This window comes from Equus caballus, chromosome 8, assembly GCF_041296265.1.
Source record: "Equus caballus isolate H_3958 breed thoroughbred chromosome 8, TB-T2T, whole genome shotgun sequence".
Lineage (NCBI taxonomy): Eukaryota > Metazoa > Chordata > Mammalia > Perissodactyla > Equidae > Equus > Equus caballus.
The window spans coordinates 2,696,025-2,718,217 of record NC_091691.1 but is presented as its reverse complement, the minus strand read 5'-3'; the positions used below and the strand labels follow the sequence as shown (position 1 = coordinate 2,718,217).

The window sequence follows — 22,193 nt, the reverse complement described above, 5'->3', positions numbered from 1 at the left end:
GCAATGATGGAGGGACAACCCCCCATCTCAAAGGGAGCCAGCCTTTGTGCCCAGACATCCTGGAGTGTGTCCAAATGTCCCGTCCACCTCCCCAGTTAAGCCCAGATAAGGGATTTGCGCCATCCAGACCCCCTCCCCATGTACAGGAGACTAAGTTACTGTCCCTAAATATGTCCACATCCTGATCCCTGGAGCCAGTGAATAATATGGTGAAAGTGACTTTGAGATTCAACTAAGGGTCTTGAGATGGGAGATCACCCTGGATTATCCGGGCAGGCCTTATATGCCTACAAGTGTCCTTACACACTTTCTGAGGGTGCCTCCTCCACCCAGACCTGCCGAAGCAGAGGGAGACTTCACGCACATGGAGGAGAAGGCCGTGCGACCACGGGGGAGGGCGGGGCGGGGGGGGGGGGGGGGAGGCAGCAATGCGGCCACCAGCCGGGAGAGGCGGGAAGTCCCCCTTAAACCCCATGGGGAACACGGCCCTGCCCGCACCTTGGCTTCAGCCGCCAACACTGATCAGACTCCCACCCGGCCTGTGAGAGGAGGGGCTCCTGGTGTTTTAAGGCGCTCGGTCTGCGGTACTTGGTCTCAGCAGCCACAGGGAACTAACACCGCCCACCCTGCTTGGTGGCCTCCAGGGCAGAGTGGGAGCGACAGCTCAGGAGCAGAGCATCGGCATGTGGGATGTTTGGGGTGAAACAGAAACACTCCAGGCTCCCAGCAACTGTCGCGGGGCAGGTCGCCCAGGTCAGTCCAGCGAGGCGCTCCCAGGGCGGGCAGCCTGTCCAGCAGCAGGAAAGCCCTTCACAGCAGCTGGGGGCTCCTGGGTCCAGAGCAGTGTCTCACGGGGTGATCTGGTGGCATCACAACTGGCTGTGGGGGAGTTGCTGCCGCGTCCAGCAGGTGGAGGACAGGCAGGCTTCTCAACATCCTACCGTGTGGAGACAGCCCCCCAAAAAGAATGCCAACAGTGCCAAGGGTGAGAAATGGGCTGTTGTGGCTGGGGCCAGGTGGGCTCTCAGGTTTTGCTTCATCCAAGCTTCCCCTGGCACGGAGGACAAGATCCAGAGATGGGCCTCGACAAGAGGCAGAGGCTGGCACCCCCAGGCCACGTCCCTTCCCACCATAGGCGGGTCGCAGGCAGCCATGCTGTGGAGCCCCAGCAAGTGGGGGACGGGGGGTGCATGCTGTCCAGGGGCGGCCCGGCCCCTCTCTGAGCCTCGGTTTCCCCACCTCCACGGTGGTATGTAGCAGAGGACTGTAGGAGCTCAATGTGTGTACTGAGGGTCCCCTTCCCTACCTCGACCCCAAATCAGCTCATGTCCGGCCTCCTCTTTAATCTTGGACTGCAAGATATACAGATGGGGGTGGGCCACAGTCCTGGGTGAGAGGCCTGGGGAAGGCTGGAGGGGCCAGCGCAGGGCAGGCAGGGCGTGAGCCCCTATGGTCCTCCATCTGCCATGCTGTCCCCACCCCTTGCAGCCCCAGGCTGATCCCTCAGTCCAGATCCCACTGGAGCTCTCGGTCTCATGGCCAAGGCCAGCCTGGACACCGATGGCACCCGGACCCTGGCTCTCAGGAGCAGCCTCGTCAGTAGCCCGAGGCCTTCCCCCCCTTCCTCGGGTCCGACGCGGCATACACACAGGCGCCGTCCTGGGACACAGCCTGGACCACGTTCAGGAAAAAGGGCCTCCTGCTCTGGCTCTGGCCCCGGTCCTGAAGCCCCTTCCGCACCTCCTGGAGAGGAGAGAAGGCGGGTGCACAGGTGAGGGCAGCACAGACCCGCCCCTGGAGGGACAGGGCCCAGGCAGGGACCTAAGAACCCTGTGGCCTCCCACTCCTCAGGCGCTAGCGGGGAAGCCTGGCTCCAGGCACGTGGCGGGGAGGACAACACTCAGGCCCAAAGGAGCACGAGGCTCAAGTTTCTTTCTGTCCTGGATCCAAGGACACCAGGGGCCCCAGGGGCAACATCTGAGGAATCTGGGGCCTTCGGTGCAGAAGGTGGCTGCTAGGAACTTAGGCTGAGAGGTCTCTAATTTTGAGGACCTTGAAAGCTAAGCCTTCTAGAAGGCGGAGTCCTGGGTCCTCCAGGCATAGGACCTGCCCAACTTGAGATCTCGCTCCCCGCCTCAGCGTCTGGGGTGCCCAGGGGCCTCGGGACACGGAGGAGAAGAGGCCCTGGCGCCAGCACTGTCAGGCTGCATAGGACCTTCCATCTCAACACCTGCATGAGCAGACTGGAGATCATAGAACCCAGGAAGGCGGTAGTCAAACTCCTGGCGGCCGGAGGCCTCGCAAGCTTAGGGCCCCATGGGTTGAGGAACCAGCTGGAAGAAGGACCTGAAGCTTCAGATGCCATTTTCTCTGAATATCCACAAGTCCAGGGACATTGACCCCCAGGCTAAAGGCACCAGTGGTCCCCCACGGAGGCGCTCAGAGCACAGGGCCCTAAAGGCTCAGGTCTGCGACGCTGCGTGTGTGGGATTTAGGGCATCAGGGCCCCAGGTGTCGGTTTCTAAGACACTAGGTACCTTGCCTTGGGGTTGTAGCCGTCACATACTTGCCACATGTTTGTAAGGGGCATAAATCCTGGAGTGTGGGCACCTGTGCTACTGGGGTCCCTTGTTTCCAGTTACCATTTTGGACCAACAGGCCAAGGACCTTAGCCCACCAGGGCCCTAGATTCCAGAGACCTCCAGGAACAAAGACCCTAGTGCTCTGTAGTCCCCAGGACCAGGGCCTCCAACCTGAGGTCACCTGGTGAGACGTGCGCCCTGAGCCACTGGTGAGGCGAGGTCTCTGGAGCGCTACGCCCTTGAGTTACAAGTTTCTCTGCCTGACGCACTAATTGCCCAATGTCCTTGGATTTGAAGGCCAAGGTCCTCATAGCCAAGGCCACAACAGGGCCCTCAGTGCTTGGAGACTCTGTTCCTAGGGTCTAGTGGCCAAACTCTAAGGCCCCGAGGAATGAAGGCCCCTCTGGCCTCAGTCCCTGGGCCTTGGTGGGTGTGAAAGCCCTTGGAGACTCAAGGTCTCCACCCAGAGTCTAGGATTTTCTCCATGGAATGCCCTAGACCTGCAAGGCCAACACTCTAACTCTCCGAGGATCTTGGGCTCGCAGGTCGACGGATTCCAGGCTATCATTTCTGAATTCCCAGAATCTAAGTTCCTTGGAGAACGATGCTCACAGAGTAAGGAGCTTCAGCCAAGGTCAAGGGGAAGGGCATAAGAGGATGAGGCCTGAGGGAGCACTCAACATCCTCCACAGGGAGGAGCCTAACGAGAGGGAGGGCCTCGGGCTCCGAGAGTTTGAGCTGACGGGCTGAGGCCCTTTGTCGCCAGGCCCACAGACTGAGGTTCTCGTGGACTACACACCCCCTCGGAATCAAAACCCCACTCTATGGCTTTCAGAGTTCTAAGGGCTGTGGAGGTGGCCCTGAGACCAAGACACGCTCATCACAGGAAAGCGGCTTGGAGGACTACGAGCCCCAGCAGCTTGGACTGACCCCAGGCATGAAGCGTGGAGCCTTGAAAAGCTGCCAGTCTTTTAAATTAGGTCCTAGTGGAGGGCATCCGCCAGCCCAGAGAGCTCTGAGGATGCTGACCGTCTGCTGGGGGCTTGAGGGCAGGGAGTCTCATGAGAGAATTCAGCTCCCCTGCCTGCTCATGTCGGGGAACCAAGAAATGCTCAGAAGAACCAGCACCAGGGGCCAGCCTGGTGGCACAGTGGTCAAGTTCACACACTCTGCTTTGGTGTCCTGGGGTTGGCCGGTTCGGATCCCAGGTGCAGACATGGCACCGCTTGTCAAGCCATGCTGTGGTAGGGGTCCCACATATAAAGTAGAGGAAGATGGGCACGGATGTTAGCTTAGGGCCAGTCTTCCTCAACAAAAAGAGGAGGAGTGGCAGCAGATGTTAGCTCAGGGCTAATCTTCCTCAAAAAAAAAGTATTAAAAAAATTAAAATAGAAATAAATCTATTAAAAAATAATAAAAATAAAATTAAAAAAACCTCAGCACCAATGCGACCGCCAGTGCCCTGGAAGGAAATCCCTCCATGGACTCTCACAGGAATGATACAGTCTTACAAATAAACTCACAAGTAAAAGCTGCAAATCACACAAGGAAACACATCACCACACGCAAGAGCTTGAGAGGCCACAGCAGGAGAACGAGCTTCCGGAGAGAGTGGCCCAGACAGAGCAAGACCGGGTGCCGAGGGCTTGCCTGGGAGAAGCTCGCACTGCACTCTGTTCTCTGCCTCGGCGGCCACAAGATAGGCCTGGTGCCTTGGCCACTGCGTTCTCAACTCCAGATGGCACCCAAAGCTCAAGTGTGCCCGGCCCGAGACAGCAGCTGAGCTCATCCCCGGGGAAGGGGCTTCGAGCAGCGTGCACTGGCGGCTTGGGCTGCGGCCTCACCTGGCTGAAACTGGGCTCGTAGTCCACCTGGCCCTGGCTGTCGACGTGCAGGATCGGGGCTGCGATGGCTGCTTCCAGGTCAAAGCCAAGCCACAGCTTGTTCACGATGGCCTGGTGGAGAGAAGGAGGCCACAGTGAGGGAGGGAGGCGGCACCGGCCCCCCACACCGATCCCTCCCTTCCCCCGTGGGAGAGCAGGACAACAGGGCCTCCCAGAGACGGGACATGCCAGCCAGGAGCCCCCAGACTCACCTGGACCACAGCAGAGATGATGAGCTCCCCCCCAGCCCCACCAATCACCAGCTTTGACCCCTGAGCTGCGTTGACCAAGATGGAGGGTACCATGGATGATGGGGGCCTCTCACCTGCAACTGGAGGCCAGACAACTGTCATTCGCATCCTGGCTTCCAAGCCAGTGCCCTCCAGGACAGCCTCCACTCCCCCCACGCCCCCATCTCCATTCACCGTGGCTGGGTGAGGTGGGCAGCTGCGCCCTTCCCTCCTCTCGCCAACGGGGTCCCCACACTCACCAGGTCGGGGGGTGATACTGGAGCCTGTCAGGCGCCTCCAGCAAAGGTCCAGGAGCTCATTGTTAAGGAGAATCCCTGTGCGTGGTGAGTATACCATCGCTCCGAAGCTGCAGATGGGGAAGCAGAGCCTGGGCTCGGGCCGCACGCCCCACCTCCCACCCCCAGCGTGGATGCTGGCTCGCCAGCCTTCCAGGAGGCCCCCGTTTTAGCAGCTGCCCTCCAGCATGCTGGAGCCGCTATTTTCTCCTTGGCACTGTCCCCAGATATCCACCAGTGCCCCGCCTCAGGGCGTCCTTCTGGGTAAGGGCCATCCCAGGTGGGTCCTGGCTCAGGGCCACCCCATCAACAACCTTTTCAGCCAGAGGTGTCAGGGGTGTTGGACCCCTTTTGATAGAAGAAATAGGCAAACTCAAAGTGCTGCCGCAATGGAGACAAGCAGGGGAGGCCGGGGCTGAGGTCTAGGGAGCAAAGAAGTGGGGCCTGCCTGCTCGCCCCTGGGCCTCACGCACGGCGTGTTGATGGTGCTGGTGGCGGCCACAGCACTACCATCCTCTGCCAGCACAGACACGTGGGCTGTGCCCATCCTGTAGCCCAAGGCCCCGGCCAGGCTGTAGTGGCTGAGCTGGTGGTCGCCCCGGGCGTCGATCTGCTGGCGGACGTGCTTTGCCAGAGCCTCCCCCAGCAGGACCTGGGAGGCATTCTGGGGTGGGTGGGCAGGTGGCAGGGTCAGCGAGAAGCCAAGAGGGGCCCATGGAGCAGAGGACCCCCTGGGGGACCCTCTCCAATCTGTCCTCCCTGCAGCCCAGACCCTGCCCACCCTCCAGGTCCTCTGAGACGTCACTGCCCCCAATACTAGCCATTCAGGTGCCCCTTCCAGTCCCCAGACCCGCTGCACCCTCCCTGCCCTGGGCCACTGCCAGGCTGTCCAGCTCTGGCACCAACCACACATACACCCTCCAATGCCACCTGGCCAGGCTCTCGGGATCCACAGACAGAGCACCTTGCCTGACGCTCCCCTCACGCCCAGTCCCGGGGCGGGGAAGGCGGCTCTCCGCCAGCCCAGGCTACCTCACCTGGAGCTCCGGGTGGCTTCGAGGGTCCCACAGCCGCCACCTCTGCCCCCCGGCAAACTTGAGGGTCTCCACGAGGTGATGGTACAAGTTCACGCTCCCCTCGGGCCGGGCCACTGACTCTGCCGAGAAGTTGAACCCTAGGGAGGGAGGGAGCGCAGGTGGGGGTTGAATATTAGCCCCCCCAACAAAATGATCGGTCCACATCCTGATCCCCAGGACCTGGGAAGACTATCTTCTACGGCAAAATGTGTGCTTAAGTTAAGGCTGTTGAGAGGAGCAGGTTATCTGGGCGAGCTCTAAATGTAACCTTGTGTGTCCTTAGAAGACGGACACTCAGAGAAGAGGAGGAGGCCCTGTGGGCACGGAGGGGAGGCTGGCGAGCTGGCCACAGGCCTGGGTGTGCCGGCAGCCTCCAGAAGCTGGAGGAGGAGGAACAGATTCGCCCCCAGAGCCCGGGGGGAACGTGGCCCAGCCAACACCTCCATTTTGGACTTGCGGCCTCCAGGACTGTGAGAAAATAAATTTCTGTTGTTTGAAGCCACTAAGTTTGTGGTCATTTGTACGGCGGCCACAGGGGACCGTCAGCCTCGGGCGGCCCCAGCCCTGGCCACTGCCAGGAGCCCCCTCACCACCCTGTAGGCTGCGATGGGTGGGGCCGGGCCTCAGCCCCCTGCACACACTCGCCGGGCAGCTCACTACCTGCAGAGCCCGCCTGCTCCTGTGCCCCTGCACTGGGTCAGCTTCAGGGGAGGACTCAGACCCTTCAGCAAAGCCCGTAGTGTGGGCCTCGCTAGAGGCCGCCTCTAGAACACACCATCTCGCCCCATTTCCACAGCCCTGTCTTCCGTGTCATTCGTCTGAGCTGGAAAAAGCAATGGCTTCCAAAGTCCCCGCTGGGCCTGGAGTCTAGCCTCCCAGCGAGGCAGGGCTCTGGGCGGGAGGCCTGGGGGCATCATCACCTTTGAGCACATTGAGGATGAAGCTGAGAATGGCGCCCCCTGCAGGCGGTGGTGGTGAGTACAGGGTGTAGTCTCCCAGGGGCACCGCCAGGGCGTCCACCACCTCCGGCCGGAACGACGCCAGGTCCTGCAGGGTCAGCCAGCTGCCTGGGGTGAGACAGAGGGGGCTCCATGTACAGATGGGGAAAATAAGGCAGAGAGTGACTGCCACCAACCCCAGGTCACACAGTGGGGCTCCCCTTGTCCCTAGCGTTCTAGACCTAGAGGGGTGATGGTGGGTCTGTGGGCAGTGGCCTCAGGGCTGGACCCTAGAGCCCAGTGGGGGATGGGTGGACAGAGGCCAGAGGCAGGCAGGTTGGGAGGGGGAGGAGGGGGAGATGGGAGAGGCGAGCTGGCCTCCAAGAGACTGTGAGGGGGGCCAGCTCCAGGCCCAGGAGCCCACTGGGGCCACCATGGCCACTGCTAACTCTCCTAACGGGGGACTCTGCTCCTTGAGGGCCTTGACCACAGGGTCCCTGAGGCCAGCAGTGGGCAGGACTGGGCACACGGCCTCTCCAAGCCCTGGGAGCAGCCGGAACTCCCGTGGGGCCTCGGGAAGGGCCTGCCCCGTCCCAGCACCCAGAAGCCGGATCTTTCTCTGGCAGGGCCGGGGACTTTGGGACCTCAGCGCTGCTGACCTTCCTTGGCAATGTCCTCCAGCAGCGTCTGGCCCAGCCTCCCCGTGTAGAAGACCTCTGCGCCCTCCGTGGCCACAGTCTCCAGGGTGGCAGCCAGCGTGGGCCACGGGAATGGGTCCTGAGGCCTCAGCGGCTCTGTCCCGTTGAAGAAGAGCTGCCTGGGGTTTGGGGAGCAGCCTCAGGGTGGGGCCCAGTCCCAGAGGGCAGCCACAGTGCTGCAGGGGCTCTCGTGCTGGCCTTGGGACGCTACAGGGAGGCAGTCCTGGTCTGGGCTCCTGAGGGGCTGGCATGGACATCAGGGGGCCAGTTCTCTAGGACTGGAGGGGCTGACGCCTCTCTCCTCACTCCTCACCCTGGCCCAGGAGGGCGTGCTCCCCTGTCGGGCCTGCATCCACCCGGGGTCCGTCCTCCCTACACTCCTGCGAGGACCTGGTCAGTGGGCTGGCAGGGCAGGCAAGGGGGTAGCCGAAGCCCTACTGCCAACCCAGAGAGAGTGAGAAGGAGGGCAGGGCCAGAGGACAGTAGCGGAGCCCAAATCCATGCCCTGGGAGACCCATCACTCGGCCTAAACTCCCTCTGGCCTGAGCCCCTCCGATTAGGTTCTGCCATGCAGAGCCCAAAGGTCTACAAACTGAGACAGCAAGGTACTGGCCATCCAAGGCCCCCGGCACCCCCATGAGGTCAACCCTCCGGTGTGAGGAGGGGCTGGGATGGGGCCCGGCTCAAACAGGCCGCGGCCTGACCCCAGGAGCAGAGGAGGGGCCCCGGGTCCCCCCGGGCGGTGCTCACCTCAGGGATGAGGCATTCAAGGAAGGCCGCAGGAGGCTGTGGTTGAGGAACTGACCGAGGACGGGGGGGAGGCGGTAGCCCCCTCGGAGCAGCGCGATGGTGGGCTGGAACAGCTGCGCCCAGGCCAGGCGGCCGTGGCGGCGGTGGGCCTCGGCGTAGCCACGGAGCTCCCCAGGCACCCCGATCCACTGAGCCCCTGCACAGCACCACAGCATCATGCCCTGGCCCCCCACTACCCCCACCCTGCCCCCAGCCCCGTGGCTCCCAAGCCTGCCCCAGGGGCTCTCCATCACCCCCACAACCGCCCCCCCCAGCCATGGCAGCCAGAGTGAGCATTCACGAGGCCAGGCCTGCCCACATCCCTCCCTGCTCAAACCCACCTTGGCTCCCCAGTGCCCTCCATACAAAGTCCACAGCCAAGGCCCCAGGGCCTAGCACACACTGGCCCCAAGACCTCCCACGCACCCCCCACCAACCCACCTCCACTGAACCGTCCAGACCTTTGCCTGGGCTGGGTCCCCTGCTTGGATCACCCCTTCCCCAGGAAAACTCCCCCACCCCAGTGGGTCAGGACCTGTGGGGGCTCCACACCCCTAGCTGCTGTCCTTCGGTGTCACGGTGTCACAGCCTGTGCATGAAGCATGCTGCCCCTTCAGGGGGCTGTTCTGGTCAGCCCCAATGGCCTGGTGGAGTGGGAGCAGGTGGCCCTGCCCAGGGATTCACCTGTGCCCAGTGGCTGGGCCTGCTCACACTGGTCCAGCAGATCCGGGACGTGTCTGGCAGGCACTGTCTCCCTGGCATTGATGACCTCCACCTTCCCTGGAGCCAGGGCAGGGCGTGCCAGTGGTCAGGGGCACTCCTGCGGCTGCCAGGCCTTGCCCCACAGCCTGGGCCCTTCAGATGGCCCTGGCCCTGCTCTGGGTCTCCCTTCCCGCTCTGCACTGTGAACTGGCCTCTGGGCTAGGACTTGGCATAGGACCTGCCAGGAAGGCTTTGCACAGATGAGGCGGGGGGAGGGGCACCGAGAGGCCCCCTGGGCGGACAGGACAGGACAGGCCTGGCAGCACACTCAGGATGTTCACAAGCACCTCGCCGTTAGTGCCTGTGGACAAGCCCACCCTCCCATGGGGGTCCCATATGGGCTCACCTGTGGTCGCATTGTAGATGGTGAAGATGACCCCTCCACCCAGGCCCATGCTCTGGGGGTTGACGACACCTGTGCAGACCAGAGCTGCGATGGTGGCATCCATGGCTGAGCCGTTCTGCTGGAGGATGGCGCTAGGGAACATGGGCAGAGTAAATGGCCTGGCTCCCCTACCCCGGCCTCCCCACCTCGGCTTGCTCAGCTACCATTCGCCAGGGAATGGTGACATGTGGGTGGCCCATCTGCTGCCACCAAACCCCATGTTAGGTCAGAGATCACATCCGGCTGCCCTCTCAAGTGCAACTGCTCACAGGTCCACACACTTTACAGATTGCAAATTATGATGCCATTTACACTGCCCCTTGCCAAATATAAGGCACTTCTCAGTTTGTAAAATGCTTCTGCTGCCGTTACTCCCTAGGTCCTTCAGCAGCACTGGCTCATTTGCAACAGGCAGAACCATGCCGGAGCCAGCCCCTTGGTCCCTCCCAACAGTCCCAGGAGCCCGCCCTGGGCAGCCTCCACTCCTCATCTCACTGGGGACACACAGGCCCCAACCTCTTCAAGATGAGACTTTTTCAAGTGACCCCAGGATCCTGCTCTGCCACCGGGGCTTGGGTCTTGGGCTGATGGGCCCCACAGCTTCTCCTGGGGCCCCAATGTCTATGGGAAGCCTGTCTGGCCTCAGTTTCCCCATCTGTCCATGGGCAGTGAGGGGTGGGTCCTTCAGCTCTGAGGTGCTGGTCAGACTGGCCTATGTCACAGAAATGACCCCATCCCTGGAGCATAGGCCTGCACAGCTTACCAGGGGCTGCCTCTTCCCTCACACCCAGGAATCCTCCGCAGCACCTCAAGGAAGCCAGCATTTTAACCCCAGTTACAGATGGGGAAACCAAGGCCCAGAGAGGGAGTGGACCTGGGTCCCTCTCCTACACCCCGTGGGACCTCTGGGCCCAGCACCCTCTCTCAGCTTGGGCACCTTGGCCTGACCACTCCATCCTGGACTCACACCCTCCCCCAAGCCCGTGTCCCTGCTCCCAGCCCACACATGGGCACACACAGGTGCTACACGGATACACATAATCTTGGGATGGGAAAGTGGGCACGAAGCTGGAAGCATGCGAGAATAAGCCTGCTACGCTCAGGCACAGAGAAACACAAATTTTTTTTAATTTTCTTTTTTCTGCTTTTATCTCCCCAAAGCCCCCCCATACACAGTTGTATATCTTAGTTGCATGTCCTTCTAGTTGTGGGATGTGGGATGCCACCTCAACGTGGCCTGACGAGCAGTGCCATGTCCGCGCCCAGGATCCGAACCCTGGGCCCCGGCAGCAGAGCATGCAAACTTAACCACTCGGCCACGGAGCCGGCCCCTAATTTTTAAATTTTGTGTGTGTTTGTGTGTGTGTGTGAGGAAGATTGTTGCTGAGCTAACATCTGTGCCAGTCTTCCTCTATTTTTTTTCATATGGGACACCACCACAGTGTGGCTTGATGAGCGGCGCTAGGTCCACGCCCAGGATCTGAACCTGTGAACCCTGGGCTGCTGAAGTAGAACATGCGAACTTAACCGCTGCGCCACTGGGCCGGCCCCCCGAGAAACACAAATTTTAGTAAGGATAGAACACCATAAACAAGGTCAAAAGACAAACTGGAAAATTTTTTTTTTTCAATTTCCATCCAAAACAAAGGCCTCATCTCTCCCGACCCATTGCTCCCTCCCCTGAAGTGCTTTCGGCTCTCAGCTTCCAGGAAACCGCCCTACCGCAAGCTCTGGTTTGCTTCCCACCACCCCGACCTCATGATGCTGGGGGCGCTGGCCTCAGTCCCTGGTCCTTGTGCATCTGTACCCTCTGGACGAGCTGGTCCAGGCTCAGGGCTGAACACGCAACCTCTAGCTGCTGACCCCCAAGTTTTATCCTCAGCCCAGTCCTCTCCCCCAAACTCCAGACACTTAGACTCAGCCATCCACAGGATACCGCCCCCGCATGTGTAAGAGGCGTTTCACTCTTAACTTGACCTAAGCTGCCCTCCCACCACTCCTCTCCTAGCGTTCACTATCAGAAAAGGATGCAACCACTCACTCCTCGCTCAGGCCGTAAACCTTGGAGTCCTCCTTGATTGGTCATTTTCCCTCATCCCTACGTGCAGTCCACCAGCAAATCCTGCCAGTTCCTTACCTCCAAAAGATACCCAGGTTCTGGTCCCTTCTCATCACTCCGCCACCACTACCCTGGTCCACGCCACTTGCATCTCTCACCGGGTTATTGCAATGAGCTCCCACCTGGCCCCTTGCATCTGCCTTGCTCTCTTATAGTTTAACAAAATAATCTAAAGTGTAAATCAGATATTCCGGTAATCGGAGATGAAATAACTCAGACCGAACTTCCCACAGCCAACCAGCAAAGCCAGATGGGTGGGAGGCCTCTGCTGACAGGCCTCAGAGGCTGGAAGGACTACAGGCCTAGAAGAGAGGTGAGCCCGGCCTCGGGAGCTGCCTTCCTCCAGATGACTGCTGGTCCAGGAAGAGGTGACTGAGAGGCCACGCAGGGCTTCTGACACCCTCGTGTGGCTGGGGGCTGCGCATGTGGGCGAACCACACTTGGAGACGGGTCCTCACTCTGGGAGTGACAGTAAACTGGAAACAGACCAGCCCTGACAGGCCCGGCGGCCTGGCTTCAGACCATCTCAGTCACTCAGACTGGATGAAGGTGCCCCCAGATTGCTGGTGTCCTAGGCCTCAAATTATTTCTAAAACTTATTTTGAATAACAATTTTTATAACACTTTCCAGTGCTAAATTAAAAATAACCAAGCAAATGAGGAATTGAGGCAGCACAAACAGAGCCCAGAAAAAGCTTAGACAATGACGAAGAAAAAAACCTGTGGGGTCTCCAAATGATGAAACTGTCAGACCACAGGCTTTAAATAATTACCTTCAAGGGTATAAAAGACAAGATTAAGAATTTCACCAGAGGGGACTGGCCCCGTGGCCGAGTGGTTGAGTTCCCGCGCTCTGCTTCAGAGGCCCAGGGTTTCGCTGGTTCGGATCCTGGGCACGGACATGGCACCACTCATCAGGCCACACTGAGGCGGCATCCCACATGGCACACCCAGAGGGGCCCACAACTAAAATACACAACTATGTACTGGAGGGATTTGGGGAGAAAAAGCAGAAAGAAAAAAGAAACAGATTGGCAACAGTTGTTAGCTCAGGTGCCAATCTTAAAAAAAAAAAAAAAAGAATTTCACCAGAGAACTGGCAACTATAAAACATAGAATTAGGAGCTCAGTGCTGACAGCAGATTAACAACAGATTAGACACAAAGGGAAAAAAATTAATTCAGTACAAAATATCCAAATTTGAGTGCTGAGAGAAAAGAATAGAACATATAGAAAATAGATGAACAGACATGGAGATAAAATGACAAAAAAAAATGTATCATGCAGACGCTAACCAAGTTTGTATAACTATATTAATTTCAGACCACGTAGACTTTTAACAAGAAAATTGTCATTAGACATAATGAGGGACACTGTTATTACAAAAAGCTCAATTCAACAGGAAGATATAAAAATCAAAATGTGTGTGCACTTAGTTTTAAATTATAAAAGGCAAAAATTTGCAGAACAAAGAGAAGAAATAGACGAATATACATAGTGGGAGACTGTGACACGCCTCTCAGCGGCTGAGAGAACAAGCGGAAGAAGTCAGCGGGGCTGTGGGAGATTTGAGCGACACCTTCGTAAGAAACTGACTGAACTCACACGTGTAGATCTCTGTGCTCATGATGTGGATTAAGGCTGCCCCAGGTAGACAAGCCCAAGGTGACCTGGCCTACGTGCCAAACTATACGACCCGGTGGATTTTTATGGTATGAATTAGGGCTGCCCCAGGGAGAGAAGCCCAGGGCATCCTCACCTACATGCCGATCTATATGGCCAGATTCGTATCTAAAGTTATATGACCGCACAATAACCAGACCCCATCTGCATTGAAATCATTTAATGACTTTTTACATCATCTTTTCTTTTTCCAGTAAAAATAAGTCATGTACCCATGCCTTATAAAATTAGCCCTAACCCTCAACTCAGGGCAGCAGCAGGAGCTCTGACTGCCCATGGGTCCTGTCCCCATGCAGCAGCAGCTCTGACTGCCCATGGGTCCTGTCCCCATGCTATTCCGTACTATTCTCTAAATAGAAGAGCACCATTGCCAGATCTTGAGAGTCCAAGAAATCTTTCTTTCAACTCCTCGGCTCGCCGAGCCCGCATCACTCACAATCACACAGTTGGACACACATTCTTTTCCAGAACACATAGAATATTATAAAAATTAATCATTTGCTGGACCTTAAAGTAATCTCAACAAGTTTCAAAGAACTGATATCATATAAATTAATTAAAGGGGCTGGCCCGGTGGTGCAGTGGTTAAGTTCATGTTCCACGTCGGCGGCCTGGGCTTTGCCGGTTTGGATCCCGGGTGTGGACATGGCACCACTTGGCAAGCCATGCTGTGGTGGGTGTCCCACATATAAAGTGGAGGAAGACGGGCACAGATTTAGCTCAGAGCTAATTGTAGGGACCTGAAACTGGCCACCGCAAGATATGTCTCTTTGGCATCAGGATTATTTGAGGCTGATTGCTTTTGATAAACTGGGACAGGGAAGGAGGCTCTGAGAAATGGAACTTGCCCTTTGTTAGGACACATTTACATTTGTAAGGTAAATCTCTATCTGTAAAAGGTGCCTCCCTCTCTGTACCAGGAAGAAGAAAGGCGATGACCTTCTCTCTAGAAACTCTTAATCAATGTCAAAGGCAAGGACTTAAATCTGCATTTTATTGTGCTTCTCTGGTAACCTCCTCTAACTGACTTCCCTCCCCTCCCAACGTTGGCATTTCTTTAAGGATTAAGCATCTTTCCTTAGGCTAGGAACTGATTGCTGCGCTCACCTGTGACCGCCCAGCTCCAGACAACAGACTTGCCTCCTGCTGCGCCCTCTGAGACAGCAGACCATTACCTGCTGTATCCATCAAGCACTGTGCCGACAGGGCAATCTGGTGACTATTGTGGGAGGGACATTTCAATCACATGTGAAACACCCTGTTTGGGGGTATATAACCACTATGTGCACCCCACTTCTTCGGTGCCCTTTCTTCCTTGGGGAAGAGAGGCCCCGGGCCATGGTTCCTCACAAAGCTTTGTTTAATTTTCTCTTGCTATTCTGTCTCATGTGAATTTAATTCCTTCTCCGGCCAGACACACCCACATTTGGGAAGAGGAAATGTCTTCCTCCCCTACATAATCTTCCTCAAAAAAAAAAAAATTAATTGGAAAATCACCATGCATTTGAAGATTGAGAAAAATAACTACTAAATAACCCAAGAAACAAAGAAATTACAGCGGAAATTAGGAAAAAAAATTTTTTTAAGATTTTATTTTTCCTTTTTCTCCCCAAAGCCCCCTGGTACATAGTTGTGTATTTTTTCAGTTGTAGGTCCTTCTAGTTGTGGCATGTGGGATGCCGCCTCAACATGGCCTGGTGAGCGGTGCCATGTCCGTGCCCAGGCTTCGAAACAGCGAAACCCTGGACTGCCGAAGCAGAGCACACGAACTTAACCACTCGGCCATGGGGCCGGCCCCTAGAAAATATTTTGAACCAACTGTAATGAGAATACCGTAGATCAAAAGTTGTGGGGTTGGTCGCCCCCATGGCGGGGGAGGAAGGGGAGGGGAAACAACAGGTCTGGTGAACTCCCACGCCCCCCACAGGTTCTCACAGGGAAGTCTGCAAGGCCCATCAATCTGAGAACATTTGCTCAGCTGAGCTTTACAGCCTGAATTTGGCAGTCTTCAGCTGCCAGGTGAGTAAGTAGGGGCCAGGGAAGGCTGGATGGTGCTGAAGAGTTCTGGGTCCGGTGACTCTCAGAATCACCAAACTAATGCTATCCTCCAGGGCAGAGGCCGGCACAGGGGTGAAGCTGCCGGGAGGGGAGTCAAGCTGAGCAGGCCAGGAACAGGGCAGAGGGAAAAGAAGACCTAGAGTTTTTTAAAAAGTACTGGAGGCGATCTGAGAAGACAAATATCAGAAAGTACAAGGCCATACAATTTTCAAACCATTTTGTGAAAAAAATAGAAAGAATTGGGCCAGCCCGGTGGCACAGTGGTTAAGTTCACACATTCCACTTCAGCGGCCCAGGGTTCGTCAGTTCGGATCCCGGGTGCAGACCTGCACGCCACTTGACAGGCCATGCTGTGGCAGGTGTCCCACACATAGGGTAGAGGAGGATGGGCACAGATGTTAGCCCAGGGCTAGTCTTCCTCAGCAAAAAAGAGGAGGATTGGCAGCAGATGTTAGCTCAGGGCTAATTTTCCTCAAAAAACAAAATTAAGTAAATAAGTAAATAACAGTTTAAAAAAAAAATAGAAGGAATTAAAGAACCCAAAACTGTAAAAGCTATTTTGATGCAACTTCCATCCCCAAAGGGAAGGAAAATTCATCCTGCTTAAACATGAACAATAAAAAGGATTGAAGTCACATTGCACCCAGAGTTGTTATAACATAAAAGATAGTAGGGAGCAGAACGATGCCCCGTCAAGGCACACCAAAAAGACAAGCCCACAAGCAGACGTGAACTGCAACTTAATATGTCAAAATGTGCTAAAATATAAGATGCCATGAAAGAACAGGCTACATCAGAATGAGAAAAACCCTAAAGTGAAGTGTTGGAGAAAATGAAGACAGAAAAAACAAGATTACAGAACTCAGGACCAAATGGAGCATAAAAGAAAAAATTCTCAGAAGCAAAGACTACACAAGGATGAACACAGAGCAAACGCCTACAGAGACACCTGCAAAGAAAGATAAGATGAAAAGGGGGAAATTTTTTTAAATCAAAAACAAACGAAGAGAGAGATTTTAAAATAACAATATAGAAGATAGGCAAAGAAGATCAAACATTCCATTAATAGGAGCCCCAGAGAGGAAAGTTGAGTCTATGGAAGAGAATAAATAATAGAAACTACAATTCAAGATAACTTTTCTGATTTAGAAACAAAAAACAAACTCAACACCCTGCATGGAAAGGGCGCCCCACTGCATGGCAAAACCCATTCAGAAAAGCCAACACTGAGATGCATTCTAATAAACCTACTGGACTTTAATAAAAATTAGTAATTATTTGGGCATCTAGGTAAAAAGACTAAGTCTCTTACAACAGAAAGAAAATCAGACTGTCATCAGACTTTCGACATCAATGTTTTACACCAGAGACAATGGCAGTTATAATCAGTACATTCAAGGAAAGAAAACACAAGCCAAGGATTGTGTACCCAGCTAAACCGACCTTCCCCTCCAAGGGCCACAGACTGTTACAAACAGGCAAGAAAGCAGTGAATGTCTCCCCAGGAACGCTGCCTGTGGAATCTAATAAAAATAAACTTCAGGCAACCAAAATAACTGGAAAGAGTTTGACATAATGAGTAGGAGTAAGAATTAAATATATATTTACCTGGAGAACTAAGGCTAAAAATGATGGTTATAATGGAAACAGTACAGCAATGTAATGGCTGTTGTTCTGAAAATGTAGGTAAACTATAACCATAAAAAATGGGGTGGGGATATTGTTTTGAGGACGTGGCTGCTGTGTTTTACCTATAGGCCAGTCAAATGGCAGGTGAAAAAAGAACTTTTGGCTTTATGGGCCCTGGTATTGATAAAAGTAAACTTGCCTGTGTTATGGCACATAAAATTGGACGTTATGGATACGTTAACTGGACTGGTGAAAATTTTCCTTTTAATGACGGTGTAGACAAAAATCTCATCTGGTGGAAAGGGGGAAAATTAACTGAAAAAAATGGGAGAAATGGCCAAAGCTATTATGGGTGAGGAGGCCTGCTGTGTGGATAAAAAAGGAGAGTAGAGGTGAGAATGGAGAGGATGCATGAAAAATAGAAGCGGCTCATTGATTGACTGATAGGTGTTCCCTTCGGATCCTACGCTGGGAGAGAGGAAGAGGAGGAGGAAGGCCCCCGTCAGGTGGACTTGGACTGGAGATTCAGCACAGATTCATGGCATTCCTATCATGCAGTTTGCTCTGGCTCCGTGCACTGACACGACCCGTAAGCATGGCAGCCCGGCAGTAACGAGCACTGCCAGCATCCAGAGCTCGCCTTCTAAAATGCCATTCTCTCTTAATTCCTGATTTCAGGGCTGGATGAGGAGATATGCAAGCAGATCCTGGAACATCTCGGGCTGGAAGCCTAGAAAATTCTCCAAGTCTAATGGCGACACGTACAAGAACATAGTTGGTGGCTTAAAGGGGCTCCCACTGTGTCATTGTCGTATCTGTGACAATTCGAGCAACAAAAAGAATAAAAGTGATGGATTGTAATATAATGAATTAAAATAATCCATGAGTCAATAGTGATACTCAGGAATATCAGGCTGGGAGGGGATCTTCACAGAAGGATACTGGCTCACAAATGTTGAAGAAATGACAGGTTTAGAAATCACCTTTTTGCAAACACAAATTTATTTGTATAGACGAGGATCAAAATAGATGTTAAAATATGGGGTAAAATGTTGTTTGAGAAAAAGATATTCACATGGTCTCAAAGTATCAAACCATATGTTACTAATTTAAAAGTGAAAATGGTACCCCATCCAGTGGAGAGATCAGGGGAACAGCACCTGTAGGAAGCGACCCAACTTAGCATCACCGATGATGTGAGAGCCTGCCATCTGTGCCCTCCTATGTGACACAACTGGAAGGGCGAAACAGCGCCTGTGTTACAGTGTGATTAACCCGAATCTGATCATAAAGAAATAAGCAGACAAATCAAGATTGTGAAGACCGGTTGTGCCACACTGGACTGACTTCTTTAAAAATGTTAATGTCGTAGAAGATCAATTGATTTTTTCCAATAAACAGGGGATTGTTCTAGATTAAAGAAGACTAAAGAAACACGCCAACCACTGATTGAATACTGGATCTGAAGAGATGATAGATAGATAGATAGATAGATAGATAGATAGATGATAGATGACAGATAGATAGATGATAGATAGATGGATAGATAGATAGGTAGGTAGATAGATAGATGATAGATAGATGGGAGATGAAAGAGAGAGAGACGTGATAGAATTACTGGGTCAATGGGGAAAATTTGAACTGGACTAGGTATTAGACACTATTATTGTATCACGGTCCTGAGATGCTGACTCACGTGCAGTCCAAGCCACTGTAACAGACAGTGATCAGAACGATTGCCATCCAGGGCACAAGCCCTACATACCAGGCAAGCTCCACGGCCCTCTCACAAGGGGAGTGCTGACATGAGCCCCATTTCACAGATGGAGAAACTGAGGCTTGTTTTTGACCTTGCCCAAAGTCCCTGCTCTCCTCTGCACCGAGAGTGCAACCCGCAGAGCCCCGGTGGGGTCTGGGGCAGTGACAAGACTCAACTCTTGGGGTTCATCCCACCTCCGAAGCCCAGGGCCAGCCCAGACTGCAGAGCCCTAGAGGGTGGGCACCCTGGGCCCCTCCAGCCTCCTCTACAACTACCTGCCTGATCAGTAAAGCTCTGACCTTTACAGGCCCAGCCTCGGGGCTAGACAAGCATTGGGGTCTGGAGAATTTCCACCCTTGCAGGGGCAGCTGAGGATGACAGTCCCAGCTGGGCGTGCTCTCTCCGTGACACCAGGCAGTTCCCTTCTGTGCAGGCCTAGTTTCCTCATAAATCAAGGGAGCAAGGAATCCCACTGGATTGAGCGGGGAGCAAAGACTCCTCCCACGGAGGGTCTTGTGGGAGGGCAGGTGTTTCCGAATGGCCACAGCAGACGGATGCCACAAAGCCTAAGAGTCACCACTGACCCTGAAGCTCAGGCATCTCTCTAGGAGACAAGCACTTACTCAGAGCCTCAGAACACCCAGTCTGCACACAGGCCTAACACACGGGGACCTACGGCGGGAAGATGACCGTCTAGAGGGGAGTGCCCTCACTGTCACCATGCATCTATTGGATGTCCACTGGACATGGCACTGGGTCCTCACTCCCACAAGCCTTGAGAACCCTCCCCAGGGGCTCTGGCTGCTGCAGAAGGCCCAGCCCCAAAGGAAGAAACCCACGGTGGATAGGGTAGAAGGAGAGGGCGTCTGGAGGCCCTGCGGGTGGGGAGCAGGCAGTGAGGAAGCTGCAGGGAGGAGGGGAGAGCGGGATGCGGGCAGGCGGCCCCATCAGACCCCACAGCAGCAGCGTGACCAAGGCCCTCACGGGAGGCATCTTGGCCTTGGCCAGAGGCCCCAGCCCAGCCAGGGTCACATGACCCCTGTTCCACAGCTGCTGGGGCCAGCTCCAGGCTCCCTCCCACTCTTGGCTTCCTAAAAAAGAACAGGAAGTGGAGAGTGCTGTTTGAAAGTACACAAAACCCAGGGGAGAAACCACATCTGCTCTCCTCACCTGGGGGTGCTTCGGGGAACACGGGCTCAGAGCAGAGACCCCAACCTGGACCCTCACAAGCACAGCAGGGCAAGGCCAAGGAGAACCCCCAACCCCGGAAAGACTCAGGGAGACACAGCAGGCCCAGCCGCCCCCCACCCCCACCCCGAGATACGCGGCAGCAGCCCCCCACCCCTGGCGGCTGCCTTCCCATCAGTGGCCTCTGGTCCCCGTAGCCCCAGCCCTGTTTGCATCTTTGCAGCTATGGGTTCCGGTGGGCACAGAGCCTCTGCCTGTTCTCCAGAGCATGGGGGGCTTACTCCCCTTCCACCCCTGGGAGCTCTGAGGAGACCAAGCAGCCTGTCCCTACTTGTCCCTGAGCTGCCATCCTCAGCCACTGTCATCCTGGAAGGAGCCCTGAGGGAGGGGACAGAAAGCCCTGAGAAGAGCCCAGAGGACCAGGGTGGGAGGGAGTAGGGCAAGGACAGGACAGACAGACAAAGGAAGAAAGTAATGAATGAGAAGGTGAATGAATGAAACAGAAAGCACACAGGAGGGGTGGAGCCAGGACGAAAGGCAGAGAAGACCACCTGCCCGGTGGCGGTGGCGCCTGGGCCGGGACTTGGCCACACTGCCCAGCTCTGGGACTGTCCCCTTCGGTTTACAAAGCACTTCTGACCCTGACAATGGCCCACGAGACAGATATTCTGGGAAGCAGACCCAGCCTGCAGGGAAGGGGGACGGCTGCCCAGACCACGGCAGGAGGCAGGCCCAGCAGGGGCACCCAGCCATGTCCTGCCCCAGGGGCAGTGGAAGCTTCCCATGGGCTGGGCTTCCTGGAAGGTCAGGAACGCCAGCTGGAGCTGCTCTCCTCTGCCCCCTCACTCACCCGCCAAACATCAAAGTCACTCATGGGCCCACCGCTGGCCTGACTGAGGCCCTGACACCAGGAGAGGAGGCCGTGGGGGCTGGGGGCCAGGGTGGGAGGCTGGCCCTGGGCAGCACTGAGTGCACCCCGGGAGGCCAGTACTCACATACAGAGCCCCTGAGCCCCTGAGCCCCTGAGCCCCCTTGCCCATGCCCCTGGGAGAAGACCCCAGCCCCGGAGAACTGTCCTGGCCTCTCTGAAGGGGCCAGTGCTGGTCATCGGGGTCAGCCTGAGCCAGACCAGTGACACTGTGACGGTGCCATCTCTGGGCCGCCTGAGTCCTGGAGCTGGAATAGACTCACACACCACCTCCCCTCTGCCCACACTGTCATTACCCCAAACCCCCGTCTGTGACATGCACACACCCACTGCCTACTCTGTGTGAGTGCCCTGGGGCTGCTTTCTTGCTGGAGTCCAAACCCACTTGGCCCCCACATGACAGCTTGCACACATGCGTGCCTTCTCCACGCTCCCGCCACTGGTCACACAGTCTCTGGGAGGGGCCAGCCGCCGAGGACCACCCAGCTCCCACCCACCTCTCACTCACCGTCCAATGTCCGAGCAGACCTTGGAGTCAGCAGCGACCGCAGCGTGGTCAAAGGCCTGGGGGCCGCAGTGGGCGAGGTGGCGAGAGAGGACCACAGCGGGCACGATGATGGCCAGGGCCAGCCCCAGCCCCAGCAAGACCATGCCTACCGTAGCCCTGCGACCCTGGGCCATGGCTCTGCGCCCTGGGGGGAGAGGGGAGGCAGATGGGCAGATGGGCTAGTGGGCAGACAGATGCACAGACAGCTGCGTGGATGAATGAACAAGAAGATGTGCAGATAGACTCAGAGATGATTGGACAGATGGATAAATGGATGGGGGCCAGAGACAGACAGACAAACAGATTGACAGACGAGCCAGACAGCTGGAGAGGGGATAGTAAGAGATGGACGGTCAGGGAGACAGTTGGAGAGAAGGGGATGACAGATGGATGGGCAGACAGGCAGGTTTACAGAGGACCAGCGGGCAGCCAGGCGGACGGTGGGCGTGGGGACGGCGGGCACGGCGGCGGCACTCCTGGAGTGCTTCTACAGAGGCAAGGCTGGTCACGCGCCCCAGCTTCCAGCCTTCAGCCCTTGTTCTCGGCCCTGCCGGGAGGCCAGGCAGCACAGCGTTTAGGGGAGTTTTCCTTCCAGACAGGAGAGAGGAACAAGCAGCCGCCTGCCTTTAACTCCCTCACTACT

The 22,193-nt window shown here is 55.7% G+C and overlaps 1 protein-coding gene across 1 annotated transcript; it reads right to left on the bottom strand.

Annotated features, from left to right (window-relative positions):
• Positions 1-1,328: 1,328 nt before the first annotated feature.
• Positions 1,329-22,193, bottom strand: GGT5 (gamma-glutamyltransferase 5). Its single transcript, XM_014742114.3, has 13 exons — positions 21,963-22,193; positions 21,512-21,695; positions 9,601-9,731; positions 9,177-9,272; positions 8,454-8,649; positions 7,665-7,822; positions 6,988-7,134; positions 6,029-6,165; positions 5,465-5,655; positions 4,956-5,062; positions 4,678-4,796; positions 4,427-4,537; positions 1,329-1,743 (listed from the first exon to the last, which is right to left on the bottom strand). The coding sequence occupies exons 2-13, from the start codon at positions 21,682-21,684 to the stop codon at positions 1,597-1,599; spliced, it is 1,713 nt and encodes a 570-aa protein (XP_014597600.1). The 5' UTR covers positions 21,685-21,695; positions 21,963-22,193; the 3' UTR covers positions 1,329-1,596.